The sequence below is a fragment of the Lissotriton vulgaris genome, chromosome 6 (assembly GCF_964263255.1).
Source record: "Lissotriton vulgaris chromosome 6, aLisVul1.2, whole genome shotgun sequence".
Taxonomy (NCBI): domain Eukaryota; kingdom Metazoa; phylum Chordata; class Amphibia; order Caudata; family Salamandridae; genus Lissotriton; species Lissotriton vulgaris.
Genome location: NC_141694.1, coordinates 1,686,997,790 through 1,687,024,661, shown reverse-complemented (window position 1 = coordinate 1,687,024,661; position 26,872 = coordinate 1,686,997,790). Strand labels below are relative to the sequence as shown.

The window sequence follows — 26,872 nt, the reverse complement described above, 5'->3', positions numbered from 1 at the left end:
TCACAGGACTATGTTGTATCCCTAATGAGGCATTACGGATATCCCCTTGGGCACACCTAATTCTCCTCCCTTGTAATCAGAGGATTCCACACATTCTTAGTCCTTGGTAAAGCAAGTTTTTTATTGTATTTGATGATTTTCGTTATATTCATTTCATTGATTCTTTTCAAAACAGATATTTCTCATCACTTCAACATCAGTGGCAATGATTCATTTACAATCCAATGCATTTCGGGCGTACCGAATCGCCCTTCATCAGGGAATCCATACTTCGGGTTCTTCCTCCAGAAGGAGCCCCGGAGGGACATGACCTCGTCGCAACGGTCGTTCCCAGCGCGTGCACGGCGCATGCTCAGTTCGAGCCTCGAGCGCGTTCACAGGACTAACATTGGCCATTCACCCAAAATATTTCCAGGTATTTAAAAATCCCCTGGCAATACAGGGTATTTGCACTCCAGGACCAAGCTACCCCTGCTCCTTTGAATAAATATTAATTCAAGGCTGTGACTGACCCCACCCCATTTTAATCGTATTTTTGGTTAGCAGAGAAGCCTCAAGTGTAATAAATCTTATTAGAACATGGAGGGTTGATACCAACTACTTCCAGGCAGGGTACAAACGAAGCAAACTGATGGAAATTATCGATAGTTGTATTTGGTTGCATTTTGTCATAATATTCACTACTAATTTGAGGCAACTGCTTAAAACAACTGGCTTACCTGTTTGGCGATAATTCTTGCAGTTAATCTCACAGTCTCGGATGGGTTCCAGTTTTGTCCAAACGCGCACATCGCCGAACACTCAAGTTTGTGCATTGGCCAATCAGATTTCTAAAAGATCAAAAAAGTTAATTGATTACAATAATCAACAAAGTGACTCAATAGATGAATTACTTTGTACTATTATCAATTACATTTCAGTTTAAGTATTTTGCCTTTTTAGATAACAGGATAACACATTTCACAGTAACAGACTTTTTGTAAACTTTGACGAATAACTAGGAGGTCTGGCCCCGAAAAATATACACTTTGCATGAAGGCCTAAAGATTGTGTGTAGAACCAAGTACCTTATAGCCCTGACTTAATATTCAGATGGGATTGCACAGCATGAGGTACACAGCATTTCACAATAGGGGGGAACTAGTGATATGAATGGGGTCCCTGAAAAATGGCACCCAATCTAATCCCCAATTTCCATGCTTGACTTCATTATCCAATAGGGCTTGTTCCAAGGTATTCTTCGAGTAGGGTGCAGGAAGAGGGTGTGATTTACTTGCAGGTATTGAGCTTAAATCACATACAATACCTCTGGCCCCTCCAGAATTAAAGGTTACATTGTCAAGGGAAAGGTGAATGGAGAAGCTGAGCAAGTCCCAGCGAAGGAGAGTAAATTCCTATTTGGAAGAGAGGTTCTGCGTCTCTTTATTCACTTGATGTGTCGGACACAATCCGATGCGTGCTTCCTGTTGCCTCTGCAGCTCTCAAGTGTTAGTAGTAATGTAAGATTAGCCAGTATAGTTCAAAATGGCACATCACAAGAATACCACCTTAGTGTCAATACCGAACCCTGAACAGTAGTAGGCTAGATATACTTATGGTTAAGTGTACTTTTTTTTTATTCAGAACGTTCAGTGATGCAAATAATGACCAGTCACACACAGCGGTACAACCCTTCTTGCTTTAGTCTATTTCACTTCTATATAGGAGAAGCTCAATAGGATCCAACTAAGCCATCTGTGTACTGTACTGTAATGGAGGATATTAGGATTTTTCAAAAGTCGTCAAAACTTTGATCTGTACGGCATCTATGCAACACCTGCATCCTTTGTAGACTACTCAAAATTACAGAACGCAAATCAAAGCTTTTCTTGACTTCTGTGAAGGTACTGCAAACCAGCTTCATGAGTTGTCAGACACATGCTTGCCTTAATTAAAAAGATCAACTCGTAAGTAAGTAAGTATTTTTTTCTGGTGGGTACTAATTTAGCTGCAGATTCCTCACCATTTGAATTCCTCCAGGGGTCAGACTGGATCCGGAACATTTTAGCAATTGCTCCCCCACGCTGATAGGTGGCGCCGTTGGAGTCCACGGGCTTCATCCCGCTTCTCAAAGTGTGAGTGCAGAGATGTACATAAGCGCCTTGATGTCAGTTTACAACCAAGCATTCCTCACCCGTGGACATCACAAACAGCTTAAGATTCATGAAAGTGGGCAAAAGCTAACATCGAACAATTATTAATACCTAGAACACAATCCAGAGAATGGGCAAGCGAAGGGGAGAGGAATCTGTGGTTAGTTAGAGTATCCGCTAGAAGGAAAATTACTGAAGGTAAGTAACACGTTTGGATGCTTCCAACTACAGATTCTTTACTGTTTGAATAGATACTAAAGCAGTCCCTTCTCCTCCAGACTCCTACGGTGGTGGGTCTGAGGAGTGGACTATACACCAGAAAGTCATAGAGGACAGAGCAGGCAAAATTTCCTCCCTGCCGACCAGAGAGTTGAGAGAACACTACCCTTTTGATGGTGTGGGCAGACACCCACGTACCAGTCTGGCAGATGTGCAGCATTCGACCACTCCTAGCTATAGCCGTCGAGGCAGTTTTGGTTCTCACAGAATGAGGCTGAAGGTCCTCAGGAGGATTCTTCTTGCCGAAGGAATAGCACATCTTGGTACAGACCATTCACTTTGGTAAGTATAGTTTTTAAATGTTGCCTTTCTTTGCACCGGTGAAACCAGCAAAAAGTTGGTTGTCCACTCGGAGCTCGTTAGTCCAATCGACAAACTAAGGACTCTCTTCCCTAGAGGGAAGTGGTGGAGAAAAAAATATGGGGAGTGTGATAGACAGCCCAACATGGAAGGGCGACATTACTTTCAGGAGAAAAGATGCCAGAGTCCGAAGCAGCAACTTTTCAATTGAGAAGGTGTTATTTGGAGGCTATAAGGATATTAGATCAATGACTCGATAGGCAGAAGTAATTGCAATGAGGAAGACGGTCTCAAGGAACTGTCCACATTCTCAAAAGGCATGACCATAAGAACGGAAGGACCATGTTAAGGTCTCCCGGTAGCATGTTAGTAGTTAAATATATACGTAAGTTCCTTCTCATCACAACCAGTGATTTGAAGAGAGAGGCTGGCCTTCCTTGTGGCCTGTCCTCTGCCACAACTAGGTCCCCTTGAGCCATGAAAAAGCACAACAGGCTGCTGAACAGACCGAGATAGTTGCCTGTGGAGGAAAGCCAGGCCTCACGAGTTGTGTTATATTCATCCCAATAGTATTGGGGTCTCACCCAGTAGATCACCTTCACCCCAAAATGAATGTACACGTCTTTGTTAAAAGGAGGACTGACACGTTTCTAATGGGTTGAGGGAGTGTTAGGAGTTAGATATATCAATCAAAGAATCGAAATTTGCCTAGCTTACGTAACGGTAAGTTTCAATTCTATTAAGGACACGGAGGCGAGGATTATGCTATATCTTCCTTCGCTTTATTAACATAAAGAACCACAGCAGCTCAGGAAAAGATATAATAAGAACAAAAAATGCTTTAAACATAAAGCATTGACGTAATGTTCAACAAAAAAATCAACAACTCCCAAGAGTCTCTTTGCTTATAATAATAGACCATAGTCCTTTGTCTCTGTCCATCATCACTATATAACCGGACTTCCCATCATCTTCCTCCTCTTTCTTCGCGCAGATCACGCTTAAGCCTCATTGGTCCTGTTTAGCACCGTCGTTGCCTGCCAAAAAAAGGAACAGCATCAGCGAGGTGGTCCAGGAAAATGCGACAACAAGGCGAGGAGCATTCAGTGAACAACACAGTACCGACAACGTAAAGGAAAACGCTTTACTTACTGCCATACGGGTGGGTAGAGACACCACTGTAGTCCGGGTGGGATAATCCTCGCCTCCGTGTCCTTAATAGAATTGAAACTTACCGTTACGTAAGCTAGGCAAATTTCGATTCTATGTCAGGACCGGAGGCTTCAGATTATGCTAGTTTAAAGCTTACTTACCACCAACTGAGCCAAATCCACCACCGGCTTAAAATAAAACCTCTTGAAGGTGGAATCCGAGGACCAGTCCGCCGCTCGCATAAGGTCCTCCAGACGAGCACCCACCGAGAATGCCTTAGAGGCCATGGCCCCCCTGGCGGAGTGTGCTCCAAAGAGAGAAGTATTGATGCCCGCTTCTTGCATGACCCATCGCACCCACCGAGCAATAGTAGGGGAGGAGACAGCTTTGTGTGGCTTCCGCAGGGCAATCAACAACTGACGCTCGCCCGGAGGGCGCAAATCCAAGGTCAGGTCCTCATATGCTTTGAGGCATTGCACGACACACAACTTAGGAGTGTCAGTAAAGGCTGGATAAGAAATGGAACGCAACGACGTCTTAGTGCGTCGGCCCACCGTAAAAGTAACCCCATCCGGGGAAAAAATGCGTGCAGAAACATCCAGCGCGCGCACGTCCGAGACGCGCCTACAAGAGACCAGACATAACAACATGGCTAATTTCGCCGAGAGCTCCTTAAGAGACAGATAAGAATTCGCTGGCCACGACAGGAACAGATTCAGAACCAAATTGACGTCCCAAAGGACGGAGTACCTGGGTTCTGGCGGCAGTGCGAGGCGAACCGCTCGCAGACGCCGGCACACCAAAGGGTGTTCCCCTACCGGGTGGCCATCGATGTTATCGTGGCCCGCAGAAATCGCCGACCGGATAGCATTGATCGTCCTATACGCTAAACCCTTGTCGGCCAAATGAGCCAGGAAATTCAGCACGGGAACAAGGCCGGCGACCATGGGATCCAAATCCCTTCGTAAACACCAACGCATCCACTTAAGCCAAGCGGATCTGTAACGCTTCGTCGTACTATCGGCCCATGCTTTGGAGAGCAAATGCGCAGCCGACCCCGAAAGGCCCGGGAGCGTCCAGCGTCTCCTGAGAGCCTCCACGCCACGAGGCGGAGAGTGTTCTGCATGACGAGAGGGTGAGGTCCCTGATCCGGGCTCGTCAGGAGCAGAGGAAACAGGGGGAGTAGGATTGGAAAATCCCAAGAAAGTTCCAGAAGAACCGGAAACCATACTTGAGACCTCCACAGCGGTGTAACCAACACCAGTTCCGCACCCTGGCGGCGTATTTGGGCCGCCGTTCGCATGATCATGGAGAACGGGGGAAACGCAAACGGCTGTTCCCGACTCCAATCCTGCAAGAACGCGTCCGTGGCCTCCGCCAGAGGGTCCGGCCTCCAGCTGTAGAACCGCGGCAGCTGGTGGTCGAGACGGGACGCGAAGAGGTCCACCGAGAAGGGGCCCCAAAGGGAGTGTAGCCACCGGAAGACTCCCGGATCCAGTTTCCACTGGCTGGCATCCCTGAGATGTCGAGAGTGCCAATCCGCTACCTGATTGCACTGGCCTGGCAGATACTCCGCCGTCACCGCAATGTGACGAGACAGGCAATAATCCCAGAAGTTCTTCGCTAAGTCCGCCAAGGCGCGGGACCGAGGACCTCCTAGGTGGTTCACATACCGGACCGCCGAAATATTGTCCATCCGTAGCAGGACACAAGCCTTCACCGAATCTTTGGTCCAACAGCGAACCGCGAAGGAGCCCGCAAGGAGCTCCAAACAATTGATATGCAATTGTTGTTCTTCTGACGACCAGGCGCCGCCGGTGGAAAAATCCCCGCACCGGGCGCCCCAGCCCGACCTGCTGGCGTCTGACTCTATGAGCAAGTCCGGAGCCGACCCGAAGATCGCTCGCCCATTCCATGCCTCCATGTGAGACAGCCACCATGACATCTCCTCCTTCACTTCGTCCGTGAGGGGGACCCACTGATCGGAACACATCCCACGGCGCAAATGCTGCGCCTTCAGGCGCTGAAGAGCCCTGTAGTGCAGCGGGCCTGGGAAAATCGCCTGGATGGAGGACGATAGAAGACCCACCACCTTGGCGACATGGCGCAGTGACGTACGATCCCTCGCGATCGTCTGCCGAAGCAGGTGTCATATCTTTGCGACCTTCCGACCCGGTAGGCTCAAGACCGCCTGTACCGAGTCCACCACGAAACCTAAAAAGGTGATCTGCTGAGTGGGGACCAAAACCGACTTGGAGCCGTTGATGACGAACCCCAGTCTCTGAAGCAGGCCGACAGCTTGACGCAGCTGACCTGCCAGTACCTCTGGGCACTGCCCCATGAGGAGGATGTCGTCTAAGTATACTATCATACGGACCCCCTAACTTCTGAGAAACTCCACTACCGGGTGGAGGACCTTCGTGAAGCACCACGGGGCCGAAGAAAGACCGAACGGCAGGGCGGTGAATTCGAACACCTTGCCGTCCCACAGGAATTGTAGGAAACGACGATGAGGGGGGTGGATGGGAACGACCAAGTAGGCATCCTTGAGATCCAGTCGCACCATCCAATCCCGAGGGAGGAGCACGTCCCGAAGGAGGTGGATCCCCTCCATCTTGAAGTGACGGTAGACCAACCACCCATTGAACTCCTTGAGATTGATCACAGGCCTCTTGCCCCCATCTGTCTTGTCTACCAAGAAGACGTTGCTGAGGAACCCATGTGGGTGGCGCGTTGATAGACGGATGGCTCCCTTGCGCAGCAAGTCTGAGACCTCTTCGTCTATCAAGCGCGCGTCGGAATCTGCAAAAACCATAGGGCGCGGGGGCCTCACCTGAGTTGGCTGGTCGTAAAACTCTATATGGAAACCTCTCACAGTTTGCAAAACCCAAGCATCGGCAGTGAGTAATTCCCACTCCCCGTAAAAGCGTTCCAGCCGCCCCCCAATCGGCACTTGATCTAAGCAAAGTACACTTACCGGGGGCATTTCCTTGTCCGGAGTTCTTCTTGAACCCTCTGCCACCATAGCGTTGTCCCCTGGTGGGGTAGAAGTTGGTGTAGTTGGCCGAGGTCTGGTACTGACCTCTTCCGGAGCCTTGTCCACGGTTGTTGGTCTGCTGACCACGGCCGATCGCGCGGCCCCTGCCGCGACCGGCCCCTCCAGAAAAACGCTGGTGGAACACCCTCTTGATGCTGGACTGGGCCTTGTCCAGCGACGTGAATGTGTTCACGAACTTTCCCAGCTCGCGGATGAAAGGCTCACCGAAGAGGCCGCCCTGGGCCACGGCACCTGCCTCCGACGAGGCCAGGTCCCCCAGCTTCGGATCCAGCTTGATAAGGAGCGAACGCCGCCTCTCCGTGGATAGGGCACAGTTGGCGTTGCCCAAAAATACGATCACCCTCTGGGCCCAGTTGGAGAGCACCTCCGGTGAAATGGCGGTGCCATTCGCTCGGGCCTCCTCCGCCATATCGAGGATCTTCGTTGCGGGCCCGACCGCATCCAACAGCTTGTCCTGGCAGGCCCGCCAGGACCGGTCGATCCCCTTCCTGGGGTCCTTCATGAATTTCGCCAGGAAGGTGGCCATCTTGGGGTCCAATTCTGGTGTCATGGCCACTTTCCCTTCCAGTGTCGGTCGAGGGCATTCCCCGCGCAAGCAACCCCTCGCCTCCTTCTCCAGGGGCTTGCGCAGTCTGCCCGCGACAAACTTCGCCACCGTCTCCCCCGGGGCCCAGGCCGCGGAACGGGGGTGGACGATCTCGTCCGGGTCCAGCATGCCCGACTCGTCTCGGGGCATCTCCTTCGCCGAAGGCGCCGGAAGCCAAGAACGGGTCGATTCCCCGTCGTCATCCGTGTCCGGTGAGTCGTAGATCGGGGAGGCGGGCGCAGTAGACACGTCGCCCGAAGTGCCAGGGTCCACCAAGGGCGCCGGAGGCACCGCCGTCGCCTTAGCCAGGAAGGCGTCGCGAAGTCGTTCGAAAGCGCCCTTGTCCACGCCTCGGGCCTCCGATGAAGGTCCCTCACCACGGGGTCTCTTCGGAGCGGGCGGTAACCCGCCGGACGTCCCCGGGAGTTCGGGGGACGGAGGCACCTGCGACGCTGCCAGCTTCGCACATTCCTCCACGATGCGGGCAGAAAGGCGGTCCTCCATGGGCCCTACCACCTCTGTCACGCAACGATAGATGGAGCTGTCCACCGCCTGATAAAACTCATCATCCTGCAGATAGGGGCAGGCCTCCTCGTCGTACTCCCCTTCCATCTCGGAACCAAGGGGCAAATGCGGGGCACCCAAGAGGGCGGCAACCGAGAAAGTTCTCGAATGTGGGCAGGCCCAGCGGCTGCAATCACGTTTTGGGCCAGCTGACGTGGCAGGTGGGCTGCACCAACCCCCAAGCGCGCAGACCCTCCACGCCGGGACCGGGTCTACGTACCCCTCAAGCGCGCTAGGCCACACACGGGTAAAGAGGTGCACAGGTCTCGCCCGAAGGCGATTCACGCGGTCAGAACCGCTATACAGACCCCAGAGGGCGTCAAAATCGGCAAAGTACAGACCCGGATCACCAGGTGTCAGAGGGGTACGCGAGGGTCGGCCCCTGCGCAAGCAGACCCCACGGCGTGGCTCCTCACACTGCGGAGGCGCGCCGGAGGGTCGGCGAAGCGACCGGCCGCCCCCGTGCGGTCTGTGTATGCACCGCACACAAGTGGGAAAAGTCGCGTAGGAACGATAGAACGTTCCCGCAACCGGGGACTCTGAAAGGGAATAAACCATGCAAGGAGTCCCCAAAGACCGCACACAAGATAATAAATCACAATATAAGAAGACAAAATATAAAAGCACTTATCTGGCTGCGGAGGGAAGATGATGGGAAGTCCGGTTATATAGTGATGATGGACAGAGACAAAGGACTATGGTCTATTATTATAAGCAAAGAGACTCTTGGGAGTTGTTGATTTTTTTGTTGAACATTACGTCAATGCTTTATGTTTAAAGCATTTTTTGTTCTTATTATATCTTTTCCTGAGCTGCTGTGGTTCTTTATGTTAATAAAGCGAAGGAAGATATAGCATAATCTGAAGCCTCCGGTCCTGACATAGAATCTATTATCTGCAGGTGTAGATAATGAAGCCATACCCTTGCCCTCTAACTGCAAATGGAATTGTTGGTATACTAATACCATATAATTCTTTAATTTATCAGGGTTTGTCTACTAATCATGTGTTTCCAAATGATCGTTATTATTATGAATCACTAAGCAGATAATATGCAGATCAAGGGAAATAGTATCCAAGCCCCAATCATATTCCCACACACGTCCCTAACCTGTTGACTTATTTCATACCCAAAGTGTCTAAATGTTGTTGGCTAAGGTATGTGGCTATATTAATGTAATAAATCTAAATGTTGGCAAGCCCTGCATAGTTTCCCCTCTTTTTTTATGCTGCCATTGGCTCAGAGTTGGAAATTCAGTCCTTCAGCATTTCCCTCAGCAACCGGTCCATGCGTCTAACCCTGCCCCTGCATTGGTTCCTTATGTACCTCTCACACGAATGATGAGACAAAAAATGTGCAAACAATGCCCTTTTGCAGAAGCTAATGTTACTCTCATTTTCTTCCTTCCAAGACAGATCTCTCCAGGGTCATCTTCCTTTGCAGCCACTGTTGAAATGAGTGCATCAAAAAAGAGGAAAGATTTCCTTTGCGGGCTTGAAAGCTTGAACAGTGTAAGAAAACAAGGAGTTTCTAACATGAACACATGATGATTGAGCATGCACTCATTCGTATACCCTTTCAAACTATTAGCCTGCTTTTCTAGGCCCCACGTCTACCACATGCCTTTGTTAATATTATATGCAATCATGTTTCTATGCAATGAGGCCGGTCTTGCTTGCAACATGCATTATGATTCAGTAGCAGCCAGCATGGATCGGGGGTGGAGGGTGTGGGGGATAAGGGGATTATAAAAAAAAGAAGACAATGTACCTTTTCTCCGTGTTCTCAGGAATGGAACAGGATGCAGGCAGCCAGGCTCCACTGACCAATCACAATGTTGCAATGCAGCGTTATGATTTGTCTTAGCGCTGTGGTTTGGCACTCAGCCAAGGACTGGGGGCCTGGGCATGTTCTCCATGCAGGCTGCAAAGCAGCATGCAAGGAGAACATGCAAAGTGCATATGAATGTTTGGCCGGCCCAATAGGGTCGGACAAACAGTCATTGCGAACTTAGGAGGGTGCAACTACACCTCCCCTGCCCTACAAGCAGAGTAGCCCGCCCCGTCATGCAAAGCTGCCACAGCAGGATAAAATGAAATGATAATAAAATTAAGTTATTATCATGGTATTTTTCCTTTCTTTCACTGCTTCAAAGCAGTGGGGCGACGCTCCCTGTGCCTTAGCAGAGGAGCCGCCACTGTTATGATTACACAAAAGCCCTTCCACACCTGACCATATTCTTGAAACTTTCTGTCTTGTTGGTGGAAATGGCTGCCAAGACTGTAAGCCCAATTATTTGGCTGCAGTAAGGCCATGTTTTAGCAATTGTAAGGCCACATCTGCTTTGTCTCAACACAGCTTGGAGCCCTCAAAGAGCATATCCATAAGGGATGCCTAAAAGTCCCCAAAACAACTTGTGGCACACATCCAGGCTTGACAGTGAATCACTACAGTAGTGCTCATAGCACAGCTCACACAGTCCGTGGTGTCCAGGCCTGCTCTAAAAATACACTTGGCCGTGTCCTATCGGTTATGGACCATCTGGGCAAAAGTATTTTGAAACTCAGCGACGAGGGCGGGGAGTAGCTCACTTGACATATACTAGGGGCCTTGAGTGGCTCTCCCCAACAAACAAAATGTTTCAGAGAGACTCAAATGACAATTGGCAGAAGAGAATACCATCTTCTCGAATGCGTCAATATGCCGATTATCTGACAGGGGGAACAATGTAAAAGGTATTTGGGTTCGCCTCGCAGGCCTATGGTGCGTAGCAATGAGGATACTTTCTGGTGTCGCTGAACACGGTTTCAACCACGCTGTCATGCGTTCTGTCAGGGCTTCATTGAAAAGTAACAAAGGCTCTGAAAACTGAGGGACCAGGTTGCAAGATTCATGCAAGCAGATCTTCTGTGGTCTCCTGGGGCAGACGTATGCCTGGCTGTCATGAAAAAGACGTTTGGAAGTCTGTAAAGAACTGTCAAAGTTGGGAAGCCGAGCTCCAGATCCGCAATGAAAGGCACAGATGATAAGGAACGGATGCCAGTTCAGGGGTGCTGCCTATTGATGGCTCTGTGCGGTCACTGCTGGAGGCGCGATGAAACCTCTATATAGTCCCATGGTGCCACCTATCCTGCACGGAAGCAGCTGCTAAAAGGTTTTCGGATCCAGTCTGGTGCCTGGGTGAATTGAAAAGGTGAAGAATCTGCAGTTAGAAGTATACATCAGAAGGGATCTTCCTGGATCCCATACAATATTTCTTAACAACGCTGCTTATACATAAGTTCAGAGATCTGTTCCCAGTGTTAGCAAAATAGTGTCTATAACACAGCCAGAGGCCATTAATATGCAACCAGCGCAAATGAAAGCAAATTATTTGCATGGTCATTGCCTTTTGCACCCTTGTAATAAAGGTTCAGGAGTCCTAGTGCTGATGTGATAATTATATCTGTGATTATACACGACAAACCTCAAGGGAAGGGATATGGCGTATTATAGAGACATACTCCTGAAGAGGAGAAAGCCCTGCATTGCTTCTGCAGAGGACAATGTCACCCCTCACCTTACACACATGTCAAACGTAACAAACATAGCTTAGAAGGGCATAAACAAGCAGCTGGGGATGGGCTCTGGCTACAATAAGCTCTTTAAAGTATTTGTGGATTCTTCAAACATTATTCTAGTGGAGGGAATCTTATGAGCAAATTCTAAAGATGGCCCAAGTTTACCAACTCAAACGAGTCAGATTCATAAAGGGGAAACATTACTCAGGTGATTAAGTGCAATAATAGGTTACTATGGAGAACAGTGGAATTTAGCAGCAAAAAGAAAAAGGAAAGTTTTAAAATTGCAATACCTGACAATCCACGTTGCAGTAAAACGCCTGTTTACATCTTCCGCACTTCGATAAGCCTTCTTTCCTAAAAAAAAAAAACACAAATGTATAACAAGATGCAGGTTAAAGACTCATAGATATTATACAACAGAAGGTAACAAACACTTTATGAAACGGTTCCAGCAGGTGATAAGCGCTTAAAGAGCTTTATGCAGATTAATCATTTCCGCCCAAATAATAACGCATAATGGTCCAGGTTACGTTTGACACATAACAGAAGACACTGCAATATACGTGTATGGGACGGGGTCTATAGTTTGTCAATTTCAAATTATATATAACCACATAATATAAAACAAACTCTTAACTTGACATAAACTCGTTGCATGTTGCTGACCCCGAGGGGTACTAGCCAGGACCCCCAGAATTATGAGAAAAGAAGGGTCATTCAGGAGTGCCTCTCCCTGATTGGGCCCTTGTCAGCCATAACGTTTGAAGCACACGACTACCCCTGTTTTGATGGTGCAGTCTTAAGCTCGGCTGTAAGACTTCTCGTTATTTGCAAGGAATTCCATTTCTGTATACTTGTAGTTCTTCCTTCTTTGACCTTGTTCCTTCCTTTATTTGCTTTCACTTAGCCCAAATAACAGATGCTGTTTGTCACATTCCGCCTTGATGCACCTGTGATCTGCTCCCAGAAACAGCTCTTCCCAGCTTCCTTTATCGGCCCTATTAACATCTGTAAAAGTCTGACAGTATTGGCTAATAGAGGATTGCCTAAGAGTCTAAAGTGGATTGGCACGGGGAGCAAAGAGACGATGGATTCAGGCCCAGATCTCTGTACTAGGGTAAATGTTTGACATTGTTCAGCATTCTGTCTATCACTTGTTCTTTTTGCATTAATAGAGGATTGAAGCAGGTCAGTCAGAAGCAACTTTCTTATAAACTGTCCCCAGCAAGTCCACTCTTGCTTTCAGAGTGAAATAGTTTGAGTAAAGCATTTATTATGCTGAGCTCAACAAGATGAAGTGAACAGGTGAACATTTGTTATTCTGCCTCTGCCAGTGATGCCTTTCACCCTGGCATATTGACAGGAGTGGGTGATTTGTTCTATGCTGAAGCTGTGGGCTGCTTTCTCATTTTGAAGGAGCGCAGTAATACCATATGTTAGTCACACACACATTAGGCACTGCAAGAAGATAACAGACCTATATATAAACCACGTGGGAGTTACCTACACCCTCCTTCCACTCCAAGAAAACCAAGGTTGTGAGAAAACTGAACAAATCTGAAGTCGCTTCACTGCAGAAAAAAACTTGCATGTTCTCTCGAAAAGCAGAACTGTGTGAGAAGACTGTTAAATAATGCAAACTATGTTAGTAGACGTTTTCTACATTTAATATATAATTTCTGTCTTTCTTTGTAGCTCAGCACTGAAACCCTTGGAAGTCTTGGCATAAAGACCATTTCATCACAAGAAATTAATTAGTAGGTAAGTAAGTAATCACTTAATGCGATGAACAGCATTACATTTCCCATGCAGGGCGCTAAATAATCCTCTAAACCAGTGAGGTAAATACCCCTCATGCATTTGAAAAAGAGCCTATGTGCTAGGATAATGAGCATACAACAAATGCTACTGAATTTGAACAATCTCCCCTGCCTTCCACTGATCGTGGCCCAACGTATGACAATGTTTCCCAAAACCGGGAGCTGGGATCACCAGGCCAAGTGGACAATAATACTACCAGTCCAAATGAAATCCTATAATTTTAGTCAATATGACATTGCTTCCACCATGAAACAAAGGGGGCTCACATATTCACAGTGTGTCTGTCTGCTTGCACTACTGATAAGCAGTACAGTTTAAGGTATTGATCGGCATGTACATTTGGGAATTTTGTAAAGTTGTGTTGAAATTATAGAGTGTACAAACACAAAAGCATTTAATGTGTTCACAGATTAACTAAAATTCCGTGCCTTAGCAAATACCAGTGAAATCAGAAAAAATATGAATTTCCATTATGGAAAACAAGTTAAAATAGGTCACCTCGAATCAAGAATATTAAAAGCAAAGCTAAGTAATTTTCGCTGCGAGATTAATCTAAATCAAAACACATTATTCAGGTATTTAGGAACAAACTTTTCTAACACCGTTTTTGTTCTTAGTGATGTCAAAATACATTGAAATTATTATTTTCAAAACCTCCACCATGCTCAAATGTTGTTTTCAAATACTACAATGTGTTTATTCCTTCAATTAGTGAATAACTCAGAAGAAAGCAAAACAAACACCTATACCTAGACCGTTACAGAATATGTCAAGAGAGTAGAGTCCAATCCCTTCTTACACGAATCAACCAATAATGACGTAAAGGAATGTAACATAATATAGGACTGTCAATCAGTCTTCCACTACTCATAAGTGCAGAATCCATTATTGCTGAGATTAGTCACTCATGACACTAGCTAGATGCTTGCACAATGAAATCTCGTTTCTCCCAAGTCTTCCTGTGGTTTAACTCATGTTTGATCAAAAAATCCTGCTAAAGTTCTTGGAATTCTGGGTATGGATTACAGGAACAAACTTGTAATGAAACAGATTATTCCTCGCAGACTGAAGGTAGCAGGTCAAAGGGGCATTTCTTTTTCTCAATAAAGTATAAATCCAGCATCATACTGCAAGGCTCTTCCCCATTGCTGTTGTTTTTAAAAACACCTGCATGCGACCACTGGCAAAGTCTATGACTTAACGCCATATACAATTTCATCTGATCGCTCACAAGACCCAGCTACACATGAAACAAGGCTACCAATAGCTCCATGCGTTCTTACAATTGGATAGAGGAGACCTACTTGTGCCTGAATGACACAAATCATGTTCTGGTAGTTGACCGGCTGGTCCTACATACACTTCCTTTGCCCTGGCTTCAGGAGATGGTGGTAACCCTATCTCTAACACAGACAAGCAAAATCCTTGGGGTCTGGATTGCGAAAGAATCATCTTTCAGTCATTAAATCACTGATTTCACAAGAAATATCAAGTATCAGCTCATGATGCTGAAAGGGTACTCCTGTTCCTGCAGATAAGCACCTGCATTAAAAATGGTAATGGCCATGACTCATCTAGGCAACTGCAATCTCATCCAAGCTGGTGCACCCAAAAAATAAATTCAGAAGCTTTAGAGGGTACGAGTGAGAGTCTGCTTGGGCCCCAAAAGACTGCATCACCGCAACCTTAAAAGACCTACTCTGGCTATCAGTGGAGCACAATATCAAACGAAACTACTGTGCAACACCTCAAAACGGTGAGCGAAAAGGCCCTCAATACTTGCAAAAATCGATAATTCACTACGTGTCTAGCCACACCCTCAAGTTTGGAAACACCATACTGATTTCCCAAACCAAATTTAAACTTAACAGGAATGGGGTCGGAACTTCTGAGAAAACCAATTTACAGAGTACAGACTGCAAGTATGTATTCTATTCTTGGGTATTGTAATATTGCTCAGATTTCTTTCAACGCACTGTTACCAACAGGAGATGATTTTTTTTTACCACAAACCATATTCTCAATGCAAGTTGGACTGGACTTTCCCCGGTCAAACTTCCCCTGTCGTGCTTCCATTTCTCCATTTGTAGAGCCATCAGATATTACTATTAGCATTTGAACCTAGTAAAACGTGCTGTCAATTGTGGTAACCTCTGTTCCACCAAGGAATAGCTCTACCCCTACGTGTTTGCAGGTGGATCTGAATCAAGATTTCACATCTGGTCTTGTTCATTCCCCTAGGAGATCTAAATTGGAAATAGAAGTTGTCTCTGCCCCCCAGATAAACCACTGGACTGGCAGCAACGCCTGTAGAGCTTTGCCCCTCTAAAGGGGTCCTACCTTGACTCCATTAAAATTCCTGGGTTTTCCAGTCGGGTTGCCTAAGTAACAAGAATGGGGTTATTCCTTGATGCTATACTGTTTTGATGAGGCAAGCGCAACGTCTGATATATGCTTTCTGGTCACGTTCAGAATGTTTGCATAGTTCAGTCTCGATGGGACTACCGCATGGATAATGGACTTCCGGGTATTATCCGTAACCAAACTAAGCATTTGTTTTTTAAGATTTGAGTTTCATGAAACAAACAGTTGAAATATTTTGAATTTGAGGCACACATGATGAATTGGTATCAAATTTGAAGCTAAGATTTCTTACAAAAGGAGAAGGTATGGGTGCAGGCACCAATTCTTTAGGCCACCATTAGTTAGCTTCTGGGGAACCCTTTATTCCAAAAACAGAATTTTAGTCTTATCGGAATTTAAATTCACGACAATTTTTGTCCATCCATTCAGATACACCTCTCAGGCACTGTTTAAATATCAGACAATCAGAACTGTCTTCATTAAATTACAGAAGCAATTGGGTATCATTTGAATAGAAAATAACTTTTAGCTCCCAGGACTCTACCAATTAGGCGGGCAGCTCGGGGTAGATATTCAATAATGAGAGGTTTATTCAAGACCCCTGCGCAACCCCATAACAGAGTGGATTAGCAGTGGAGGTAAAAGACGGGAGGTGGATCACCTGGGTTCTGTCCTTCAGGTAAGATTTAATCCAGGCAAAAGCCTGTCCTTGGATCCCCAACTCTTTCAATTTGTGAAGCAGAATTGGATGGGACACTGTATTGAACGCTGCTGACAGGTTCAATAAAAAATACCATAGCTAAAATACCCTGATCTAAATAGCTTTTTTGATAAATTCATTTACTTCAAACAGGGCAGAATCAGTGCTGAAAATGGGATGAAATCCTAATTGTGAATCATGTAAAAGATTATTTGATTCAAGATAAACAGGAAATCGCTAACAGTTTTCCAAAATCTTGGAAATTGCCAGCAGAAGTGAGATTGATCTGAATTTGCTCAGTAAAGTATAGTACAGTACAGTAAGATCTGCTTCACGCTTCTTCAATAAAGGAAGTAATAATGACCGTTTCTTGTTTTCAACTCACCGGCACTATGGCAGTTTTTAAAGAGTTATTCAGAATGCTATTTAAAATAGTATTCATTGAGGCTGATAGTAAACTTAAAATGCAAGAGTGTTGGGGATCTATTGAGGCTGTAGATTTGTATTTGTTTAATTACTTAGTTGATTGTTCTAGGGATATAGCATTGAAAGTCGCTAAAACAGGACCAGATCCTCTCTTCAAGTGTATTGAGTCCGAGGGAAAGAAAGGCTTTCTCAGTAAAATGTGAATGAATGGTCTGAACTTTTTCATGAAAATAGTTTGACTAGTCGTTACATACTTCCAGGGAAGGGGTAACTTTACTTACCAAAACTTCTAAAGCATGAGGTAAAAAGATTGGACTAGCTATGAGAGTTCACGTAATGTATTAGAAGCTGCTGAGACCTACGTGGAGAATTTTTCACTTTGTGCCTAGCGTCCTGATTTGCGAAAACTCCTTAGTGCTGACTCTTATATATACACATCTCTTGGTCTTCAGCATTATAGCTTTGCCACCATTTTCTTTCCAATGATTTGCAAAAACCTTTTTCTTCCTTTAAAGATATTGTGAACGAAAGGGCAGTCTGTTTGATCCATTTTGGAACACAAATTTTACGAAAGGCAATCCTATTTAAGGCATCCGATACACATGGCTTGTGTTATAAATAAATGGTTTGTAAGTGTTTGAAGTAGATCACAACATTAACCTATAACTAAAATTGTATGAATCAGTGCCTGGAGATCCTGTCAGAATTGGAAGAGTGGACTGCAAATAATCTGTCAAAAAAAGGGTTCTGTAACTTTATGTCAGCCCTTGATTTTCTGTATGAGATGCCACTTGCCCAAACTTAAGTGTGCCTTAAAAAAGACAGGCTGTTAGAAGGAGACCCGGAGGGTCGGCCGAGTACAGGGGGAAGAGGCCTCCGGCGAGGGCCCTCTCCGGTAATCATACAGACAAGTAACTCCCCCCCCCCCCCCGCCCCACAGATAGACACCACACAGAGATGAGTTCTGCACACTTTTATGTATATCTTTAGGCAAGGTGATGAGCGGTACAGTGGGACCAGGATACGAGGATCCCGTCAATTCTAGTCTCTTTGGGGAAAAGGGTAGCGGGACAGTCTGAATACCGGTCTGATACAGAAGCAGCAAAAGGTGGAGCTCACAATCCTCGAGCTGGAGGGTTCGCAAGGATGGGCCGCGGCAGCGCCAGCAGGCCTGGAAGATGGTTCACGATGAGGAGGGCCGTGGCAGCGCCAGCAGGCCTTGAAGATGGTTCACTACGAGGAGGGCCGCGGCAGCGGCAGCAGGCTTCGAAGATGGTTCACGACGAGGAGGGCCGCGGCAGCGCCAGCAGGCTTCGAAGATGGTTCACGACGAGGAGGGCCACGGCAGCGCCAGCAGGCCTTGAAGATGGTTCACGACGAGGAGGGCCGCGGCAGCGCCAGCAGGCCTTGAAGATGGTTCACGAAGAGGAGCCGCGGCAGCGCCAGCAGGCCTCCAAGGATGAGTTCGTCTCGGTGTCTCTCGACTCCAGGATACAACTGCCTTCCTGCTCTGGAGCTGCCCCAGTTATAGGTCTGGCCCCCTTTGATGTCCGGACCCTCGCACTTGGAGGTCGGGAGGTCCGGGATGAGGGAGTCCAGACACCAAGCAGGGGGGTGGAGCCAGTGCCCCAGGAGGCTGGGGGCGATCGACACCTGGCGGAGGGGAGCCGTCGATACTCCTTCTCCCATTGACCTGCCAAGTGGTCTCTTCACCCCCTGGGTGGATGTTGGTGCCTCGATGTCGGGGCCTGGCTGGGCCCGAGGCCGAGGTCGACCCGAGACCACGAGGCCTGGTCGTGTAGTGTCCAAAATGGCGGCTGGGCCGGAGACCGGGGTTCTGGAAGGGACACGGGCCAGCCGATGCTGGGGTGTTCAGGAGCCAGGGTTCCGTCGGGGAAGGGCCGGGGGTTGTCCCGGTGGGTTGCAAGGGTGGTTCTAGTCCGGGGAACAGGAGGAGCAGGGGTCCGTGGCCCGCCATGCGGGGCGGGGACGGGCCGGCCACGAGGCCTGTCCAACATGCGTCCCCCCCAGCTGAAGGCAGGGAGAGTCACCCATCCTCTTGGGTACTCTCCTCGCCGAGGCGGAAGAAGCGGGACAGGCCGTCTGCGTTGGCGTGGTCTTGGCCGGGACGATGTTCCACAGTGAAGTCCATCCCCTACAGGGAGATGGACCAACGCAACAGCTTCGGGTTTTCTCCCCGCATCTGCATCAGCCATTGCAGGGGTCGGTGATCTGTTTGTACCCGGAAGTGGGTACCGAAAAGGTAGGGCCGGAGCTTCTTGAGGGCCCACACTACGGCGAAGGCCTCCCGCTCGATGGTGCACCAGCGTTGTTCTCGGGCCAGCAGGCGTCGGCTGATGAAGGCCACTGGCTGATCGACTCCTTCGGTATTGAGTTGGGATAGGACGGCCCCCACGCCATGATCTGAGGCGTCCGTCTGTACAATGAATTCCCGGCTGTAGTCGGGGGCCTGGAGCACGGGGGCGGTGCACATGGCGGACTTCAAGTTCTCAAAGGACATTCAGGAGTCCAGTTGACTCTCTTGGGGTTCTTTTTGGATGGGAGTTCTGTGAGGGGCCCCACAATGCTGCCATAGTCCTTTACGAAGCGCCGGTAGTACCCGGTGAGCCCCAGGAAGGCTTGGACCTCTGTCTGGGTGACCGGGGCTCCCAGGCCTGGATGGCGGCAATCTTGAGCTGGAGGGGGGCCACCAGGCCACTTCCCACCTGATGTCCCAGGTAGGTCACGGACCCTTGGCCGACCTGGCACTTGCTGGCCTTGATGGTTAGCCCGGCCTGCCGGAGGGCGTTCAGGACCTCGCGGAGGTGGTGGAGGTGTTCTGGCCAGTGGCGGCTGTACACAGCAATATCGTCCAGATAGGCGGCGCTGAACTCCTCGAGCCCCGCCAGCACCTTGTTCACGAGTCTCTGGAAGGTGGCGGGTGCGTTTTTCATGCCGAATGGCATCACCTTGAAGTGGTAGTGGCCATCCGGGGTAGAGAAGGCGGATCGCTCCTGGGCACCTGGGGTGAGGCCGATCTGCCAATAGCCCGCTGTCAAATCGAAGATGCTCAGGTAGCGGGCGGCCCCCATGCGGTCAATCAGTTCATCTGCCCGTGGGATGGGATGAGCGTCGGTCCTGGTGACGGCGTTCAGACCCCGATAGTCTACACAGAACCTGAGCTCAGGGGCGACACCCGGGGCGGCGGCCTTGGGGACCAGCACGACCGGGCTGGCCCAGGGGCTTTCGGACGGCTCGATCACTCCCAGAGCTAGCATCTTGGAGACCTCCGACTGGATGCAGGCGCGTACTCGATCAGGTACCCTGTACACCCTGTGTCGGATAGGGGGGCTATCCCCGGTGTCAACGTCGTGGAGGCACCAGGGGGTGACCCCAGGGATGAGGGAGAACAGGTCGGCAAATTGTATTAGCAGTTCTTGGCAGTCTTGGCGTTGTGCTGGGGACAGGGCATCGGAAAGGTGGACTCCCTCCACGGAGCCGTCCTTCTCGAGCGTTTTCAGGAGATCGGGGAGGGGCTCGGAGTCTTCTTCAGCCCCACTGTCGGTAGCCATCAGGAGGCTAAGTTCCGAGCGCACAAAGTGGGGCTTGAGCCGGTTGACGTGGAGGACACGTAGGGGGTTTCGGGGTGACTCCATGTCTACCAGGTAGGTGACGGGGCCCTTGCGCTCCACCACTTTGAAGGGTCCCGTCCATTTGTCCTGGAGGGCGCAAGGTTCAACCAGGGACATCACCCAGACCTGTTGTCCTGGCTCAAACTCTATGGATGAGGCATTTTGATCATACCAGCGCTTCATGTCTTCTTGGCTGGCTTCGAGGTTGGCCTTGGCAAGTTCCCTGAACCGCCGGGTCTGGTTACGGAGGGTCAGGAGGTACTTGTATACATCAGGGGGAGTCTTCTGAGGGGCCACCTCCCACCCTTCTTTGACCAGGCTGAGGGGGCCCCGGACGGGGTGTTCATACAAGAGTTCGAACGGACTGAAGCCCAGGGATTTCTGGGGGACCTCCCTGTAAGCGAACAGGAGGCACGGGAGCAGCACGTCCCATTGGCGACGTAGGGGTTCTTCCAGGCCCATGATCATCCCCTTGAGGGTGCGGTTAAATCGTTCCACTAGTCCGTTCCCTTGCGGGTGATAGGGGGTCGTGAATTTGTAGGTGACCCCGTACTGTTGCCATAGGGACTTCATGTACCTGGAGATAAAGTTCGTGCCCCTGTCACTGACGACTTCTCGGGGGAAGCCCACCAGCGAGAAGATTCCCATCAAGGCTCGGCCCACCACGGGCGCGGTCACGGTCTGGAGAGGAATGGCTTTGGGATAGCGGGTGGCATGGTCCACCAGGACAAGGATGAACCGGTGTCCCTGTGCTGTCCGGGGCTCCAAGGGTCCCACAATGTCTATACCCACCCGCTCAAAGGGAGTGGTGACGAGGGGAAAGGGTTGCAGGGGGACTTTCAGTTTCCGGCCGCTTTTCCCGCTGGCCTGGCAGGTGGGGCAGGCCCGGCAATGGTTCGCTACATCGTTCCGCATCTTTGGCCAATAGAAGTGGGTCACCAGGCGGCTGTACGTCTTGTCCTGCCCCAGGTGCCCGGCAAGAGGCACATCGTGGGCCAAGTTCAATAGGAAGTCTCTGAATCGGAGGGGGACCACCAGCACCCGGCTGGCTCCCAGCTCGGCAATCTTTTGCTCACTGTAGAGCAGCTTGTTGTCCCAGTAGATCCAGTGGGCCCCCGAGGCATCCCCTGCGCTCTGGGCTAGGGCTTGTTGTCGGAGTCCCTCGAGGGAGGGACACGCTCTTTGTTCTTGGCGGAACTGTTCCTGAGTGGGACCACCTTCTTGGCGCCACTGGGCCAGCTCCGGGAGATCTTGGAGTTGATCCGGTTCTTCGTGGCCGGACCCCGGAGGACCAGGCTCAGGGGTGGCTTCTTCTGTGACGACTGGCGGAGGAGGTTCGGGCCACTCCTGTTCCTCTGGGCTGGAGATGGCGCGGGCGGCCATGGATCGGGTCGTTACACAGACCCATTCAGGGAGACCCAGAATCCCCAGGTGCTCCCTCCGCTCAACGGCTGCCCAGGGGTAGCTCTCGAGGTCGTTCCCCAGAAGGCAGTCCACCGGGGCATCGTCGCGGACAGTTACTTTTAGCATGCCGGACACCCCTCCCCACTCGAAGGGGACGCGGGCCATCTGGCACAGGTTTTCGAAGTTGTCTGCCGACCGCACTGGACAAAGTACATTGGGTAGGATCTGGTCAGGGGTCACCAGATGGCAGCGGACTGCGGTCACACTGGCCCCTGTGTCACGGAGGGCTTCAGCCCGGCGTCCATTGATGGTGACCCACTGGCTGTATTTCTGCGTGTTGGCGGGGATGGGCGCCCGCGGGACCATGTCCCTCTCCCTAGACAGACCAGGGACATGGCGGCTGGTTCCCACTCGGGCTGGTACTGCTCGTATCCTTCGGCGTCTTCTTGGCCCAGCTCTTCTCCCAGGGCGGCGGCGGTGATCTGGCGGTTCATGGGGCTCTGATTTTTCGGGCAGTTCGGATCATTGGCGTAGTGGCCGGGTCGTTGGCATTTGTGGCAGGTAACGTTGGAGCGGAACCCTGGTCGCGTTGGAGGGCTTCCTCTTCCGGCCGGGGGCGGGGGGTTGTTCGTGGAGGGCACCGTGACGGTATCTCGGCCCGACCCTGGCCTCCTCCTCCCCCCCGTGGGCGGTGGGGCCCTTGGGAGGCTCTGTTCTGTTCGCTGGGCCAGCTCCGAGGGACTCGGGTGCTCTCCCATCGGTCTGCTTTGATGGCGAGTTTCCGAGGTTCGGTCAGCTTACTATCAAGGAGGTGCTGTCTTAGTTCGACAAAGCAATTATTGGAGAGGTGCTCCCATACCATGAGGTCGAATAATTGCTCGTAGGTGGTGACCTGGCTGCCCTTGATCCACCCCTCGAAGGCTCGGCTGAAAAAGTTCACGTACTTCACCCAGGTTGTACCAGGGATTCGTTTGCAGTCTCGAAATCTCTGCCGGTACATTTCGGGCGTGAGCCCATAGCGAGTGAGGAGGGCGGACTTCATGTGGTCGTAGGATGTCATCTGGTGGTCGGGGAGTTGCAGCAGGGCGTCTCTTCCTTCGTTGACGAATTTCCCCCATAACCCGGCTCCCCAGTTGCTCCGCGGGATTCGGTGAGAGGTCATTGCGACCTCGTAGGCTTTAAACCATTGCTGGATATCATCGTTCCGGTAGTATTCCCTGACGACGTCTTTGGGGATGTGGACCTTAGGGTCCGTAGGGGCAGTGGGGCTCTGGTGCCCGGAGACGCCGAGGTCTTTGTTCTGCCGTCGAATCTCTAGTTCATTCAAGTTGCGCTCATGCTCGTATGCTAGTCTTTTTTCTTCTAGCTCCCTCTGGCTCTTTTTCTCTTCTCGTTCTTCCCTGAGCCGCAAGTGTTCGAGGGTTATTTTTTGTTCTGCCAATTTGAGTTCTCCATCTAAGCGGATTCGAGCCAGCTCCAATTCGTGGAGCCGGCTTTTCTCCCGTTCTCGGGCCTTTCGTCCACAGTGGTGGTACTGGTTTCGGTGGTCTCGAGGCTTTGATTTTGGGGTGGGGATGTTTCCGTCTCCACCCAAGATTCTAAGGCATGCTTGAGGTCATCTTTCGTGCTCAGTCCCGTGGTAGCAATGCCCAGTTCTATGCAAAATTGTTTTAGTTCTTTGTGGCTGTACTCTTCCAGCTTTTCCATCAGAAATGTTTCTGTTGTTCCACTTTCCTTTGTCGTCATGGTGGCTGTGTGTCGTGGGGTGAGTTACTCTCTGTACGATTATGCGTCGGCTCGGATCGCGCCGCTGGCCACCAATGTTAGAAGGAGACCCGGAGGGTCGGCCGAGTACAGGGGGAGAGGCCTCCGGCGAGGGCCCTCTCCGGTAATCGTACAGACAAGTAACTTCCCCCCCCCAACAGATAGACACCACACAGAGATGAGTTCTGCACACTTTTATGTATATCTTTAGGCAAGGTGATGAGCGGTACAGTGGGACCAGGATACGAGGATCCCGTCAATTCTAGTCTCTTTGGGGAAAAGGGTAGCGGGACAGTCTGAATACCGGTCTGATACAGAAGCAGCAAAAGGTGGAGCTCACAATCCTCGAGCTGGAGGGTTCGCAAGGATGGGCCGCGGCAGCGCCAGCAGGCCTGGAAGGTGGTTCACGACGAGGAGGGCCGCGGCAGCGCCAGCAGGCCTCCAAGGATGAGTTTGTCTCGGTGTCTCTCGACTCAAGGATACAACTGCCTTCCTGCTCTGGAGCTGCCCCAGTTATAGGTCTGGGCCCCTTTGATGTCCGGACCCTCGCACTTGGAGGTCGGGAGGTCCGGGATGAGGGAGTCCAGACACCCAGCAGGGGAGTGGAGCCAGCGCCCGGGGAGGCTGGGGGCGATCGACACCTGGCGGAGGGGAGCCGTCGATACTCCTTCTCCCATTGACCTGCCAAGTGGTCTCTTCACCCCCTGGGTGGATGGTGGTGCCTCGATGTCGGGGCCTGGCTGGGCCCGAGGCCGAGGTCGACCCGAGGCCACGAGGCCTGGTCGTGTAGTGTCCAAAATGGCGGCTGGGCCGGAGACCGGGGTTCTGGAAGGGACACGGGCCAGCCGATGCTGGGGTGTTCAGGAGCCAGGGTTCCGTCGGGGAAGGGCCGGGGGTTGTCCCGGTGGGTTGCAAGGGTGGTTCTTGTCCGGGGAACAGGAGGAGCAGGGGTCCGTGGCCCGCCATGCGGGGCGGGGACGGGCCGGCCACGAGGCCTGTCCAACACAGGCCCTAGAAAGCGTTCAGACCAAATCTATTTCAGAACAGGACAGACTTGAAGATTAGGAAAATATGCTCAAGACAGTGACCTGTTTTAAGGGTGGAAAAGGAACACTGACATGGAAGCTAAGAAGACTTCACAGAAAGTGGGGCGGGTCATAAGAAAACTGAGAGCCATGGATGTTACTAGAGGGCAGCGAAGGGTGACTTGTGATGGGGTTCACAAGTCTTTTTCTATGACTCACTGTCCACAAGGCAATTATGCTGATTAGTAAACTGTCAATTTGCTGTCATGGTGTTAATACTGCCACACCAACCTCACTCAACAGAATGCTTATTCAGCCATGGCTGCTGTGAAAATTTGCAAACTGGAGTATGAGGAAACAAGCCAGGGAGTTCTTGCCCTTCGCTGCCCTCTCTCCAGCTTCAGGAAAATCTCTGATGCCCAGTGGGACCAGTTATCGATAGGATCATGATCCTGCTAAGATTCCAGGGGATAGAATAAACCTAGGAAAGTGCCATAGGAGGGGTTGACTTTTTCTGTTTTAGGGCACGTCTTTTTCACCCACCATTCGGCTAATGGAGTATTTGTACCAAAACTAGGATAGAGTCTTCATCAGATTTCACAATAGCATAAAGAAAAACGGTCAGGTCTGCTCTTTGGGAATCCTCACTCCACCAATTCCAGAATCCTACACTCAAATTTGCTTTTTTGTGAGGATTTTCCACCATCAGACAGATATACACACACAAAGTCTTTGGGCACTTCATGCCCTACATCTAAGCTGTCTTGTGGTGCTCCTATTCTTGCAGCATATGAATATTACAATTTTCATGAAAATGCAGCTCAGAGTAGCTAGTGCAACTTGTTGAGGAGAGTTCCAGTATTCAAAGTACAGTTGGACAGAATCTTTCTAACATGCTAGGGGGCAGGTGCGGTGGAAAAATATATTTATATATGCAGTAGCTAAGCTTCCACAACAATGTGTTCAGAAGGACCCTTAATAGGGAAACAAACAATACCTGAACAGCATTCTTAGGCCACCGTTATGTCGCCGTGCCAAACTTACCTTTCTGCTGAATGTTGTTGAGGCGAGATGGTGAATTGGAGTGGCCAACTGGAATGTGGATGAATGGTTGAACTTCTGGATGGATGGTGGGAGCATGGCATAATGATATTGGATGTTGAGTAAGCACATCATGAGAACTACGTACTACTCAACAGGTGGGAAACATCTTACTAGCCCCTTTATGTTTTTAACACTAAAATTGCAACTCTTTTTATATGGTATTGACTGTTCCAGTGAATAAACATTACTTTTTTCATTGAATAAAGGGTAACATTATGCTATCCCTAGCATTAGTAAAAATTAGCTTATTGCTGCTAGCATTAATGATGGAATTAGGACTCATGAATACCTATGCTTTTGCTATTGATGCCCTGATTCTCACAGGATTTTGAATTATGAAGTCAGCTTTAAATACTTAGAGAGGGCACAAGAGAATTGCCCTCACTGATGGAGAATATCTGTATCTACAGTCAAAAATGTAGATTTTTCTGTATGAAATATGAATTTTAACTTTAAAGATAGGGTGGGTTGGTCCAATATTATCCAGGTCAAAAATGCTATTACATTTATGGGTGAAAAATTAAGTTTCGCTAGGACTTAAATAACTGTGACCAAATACTAAGCTTGCTTATTGTAGTGTGTGTACCAAAACATCAAGTCCTACTGATCCATAAAATTTGTTAGAACATTTCATGAACACATTAAAAAATATATATATTTTATTAATGGTTAACCCTTGAAAGCGAACTTGAATGGCACAGCTTGCAGAGAATGGATCATATCTTTCCTTTTTGTTCACTTTAAACTCGAGATATAAAATATGAACCTTTTTATCTGTCCATCTCTTACAATTATGCTTTATGCCATGGTGTGAATAAAGCACAAAAAGCCTTGTACCAATCAATCAATACCACTTTATTCGATTTATTAAAATCATAAAAGTACACATATAAATCACATTCAATAAATACAATATTAAAAACAATGGATGAATCATAGGGAAATGCTTATAGTGATTATTTACAAATCTCATATATATATACACAAGTACAAAAAAC

General features: G+C 49.4%; 1 protein-coding gene across 1 annotated transcript in view; it reads right to left on the bottom strand.

Moving 5' to 3' along the window:
* Positions 1-26,872, bottom strand: part of SMYD2 (SET and MYND domain containing 2) — a 263,828-nt gene that overhangs the window by 169,000 nt on the left and 67,956 nt on the right. The window contains exons 2-3 of the mRNA XM_086927896.1: positions 11,925-11,988; positions 720-830 (exon numbers count right to left, since the gene is read on the bottom strand). Of these exons, the coding sequence (XP_086784022.1) occupies positions 720-830; positions 11,925-11,988 (175 nt within the window). The remainder of the gene's footprint in view (positions 1-719; positions 831-11,924; positions 11,989-26,872) is intronic.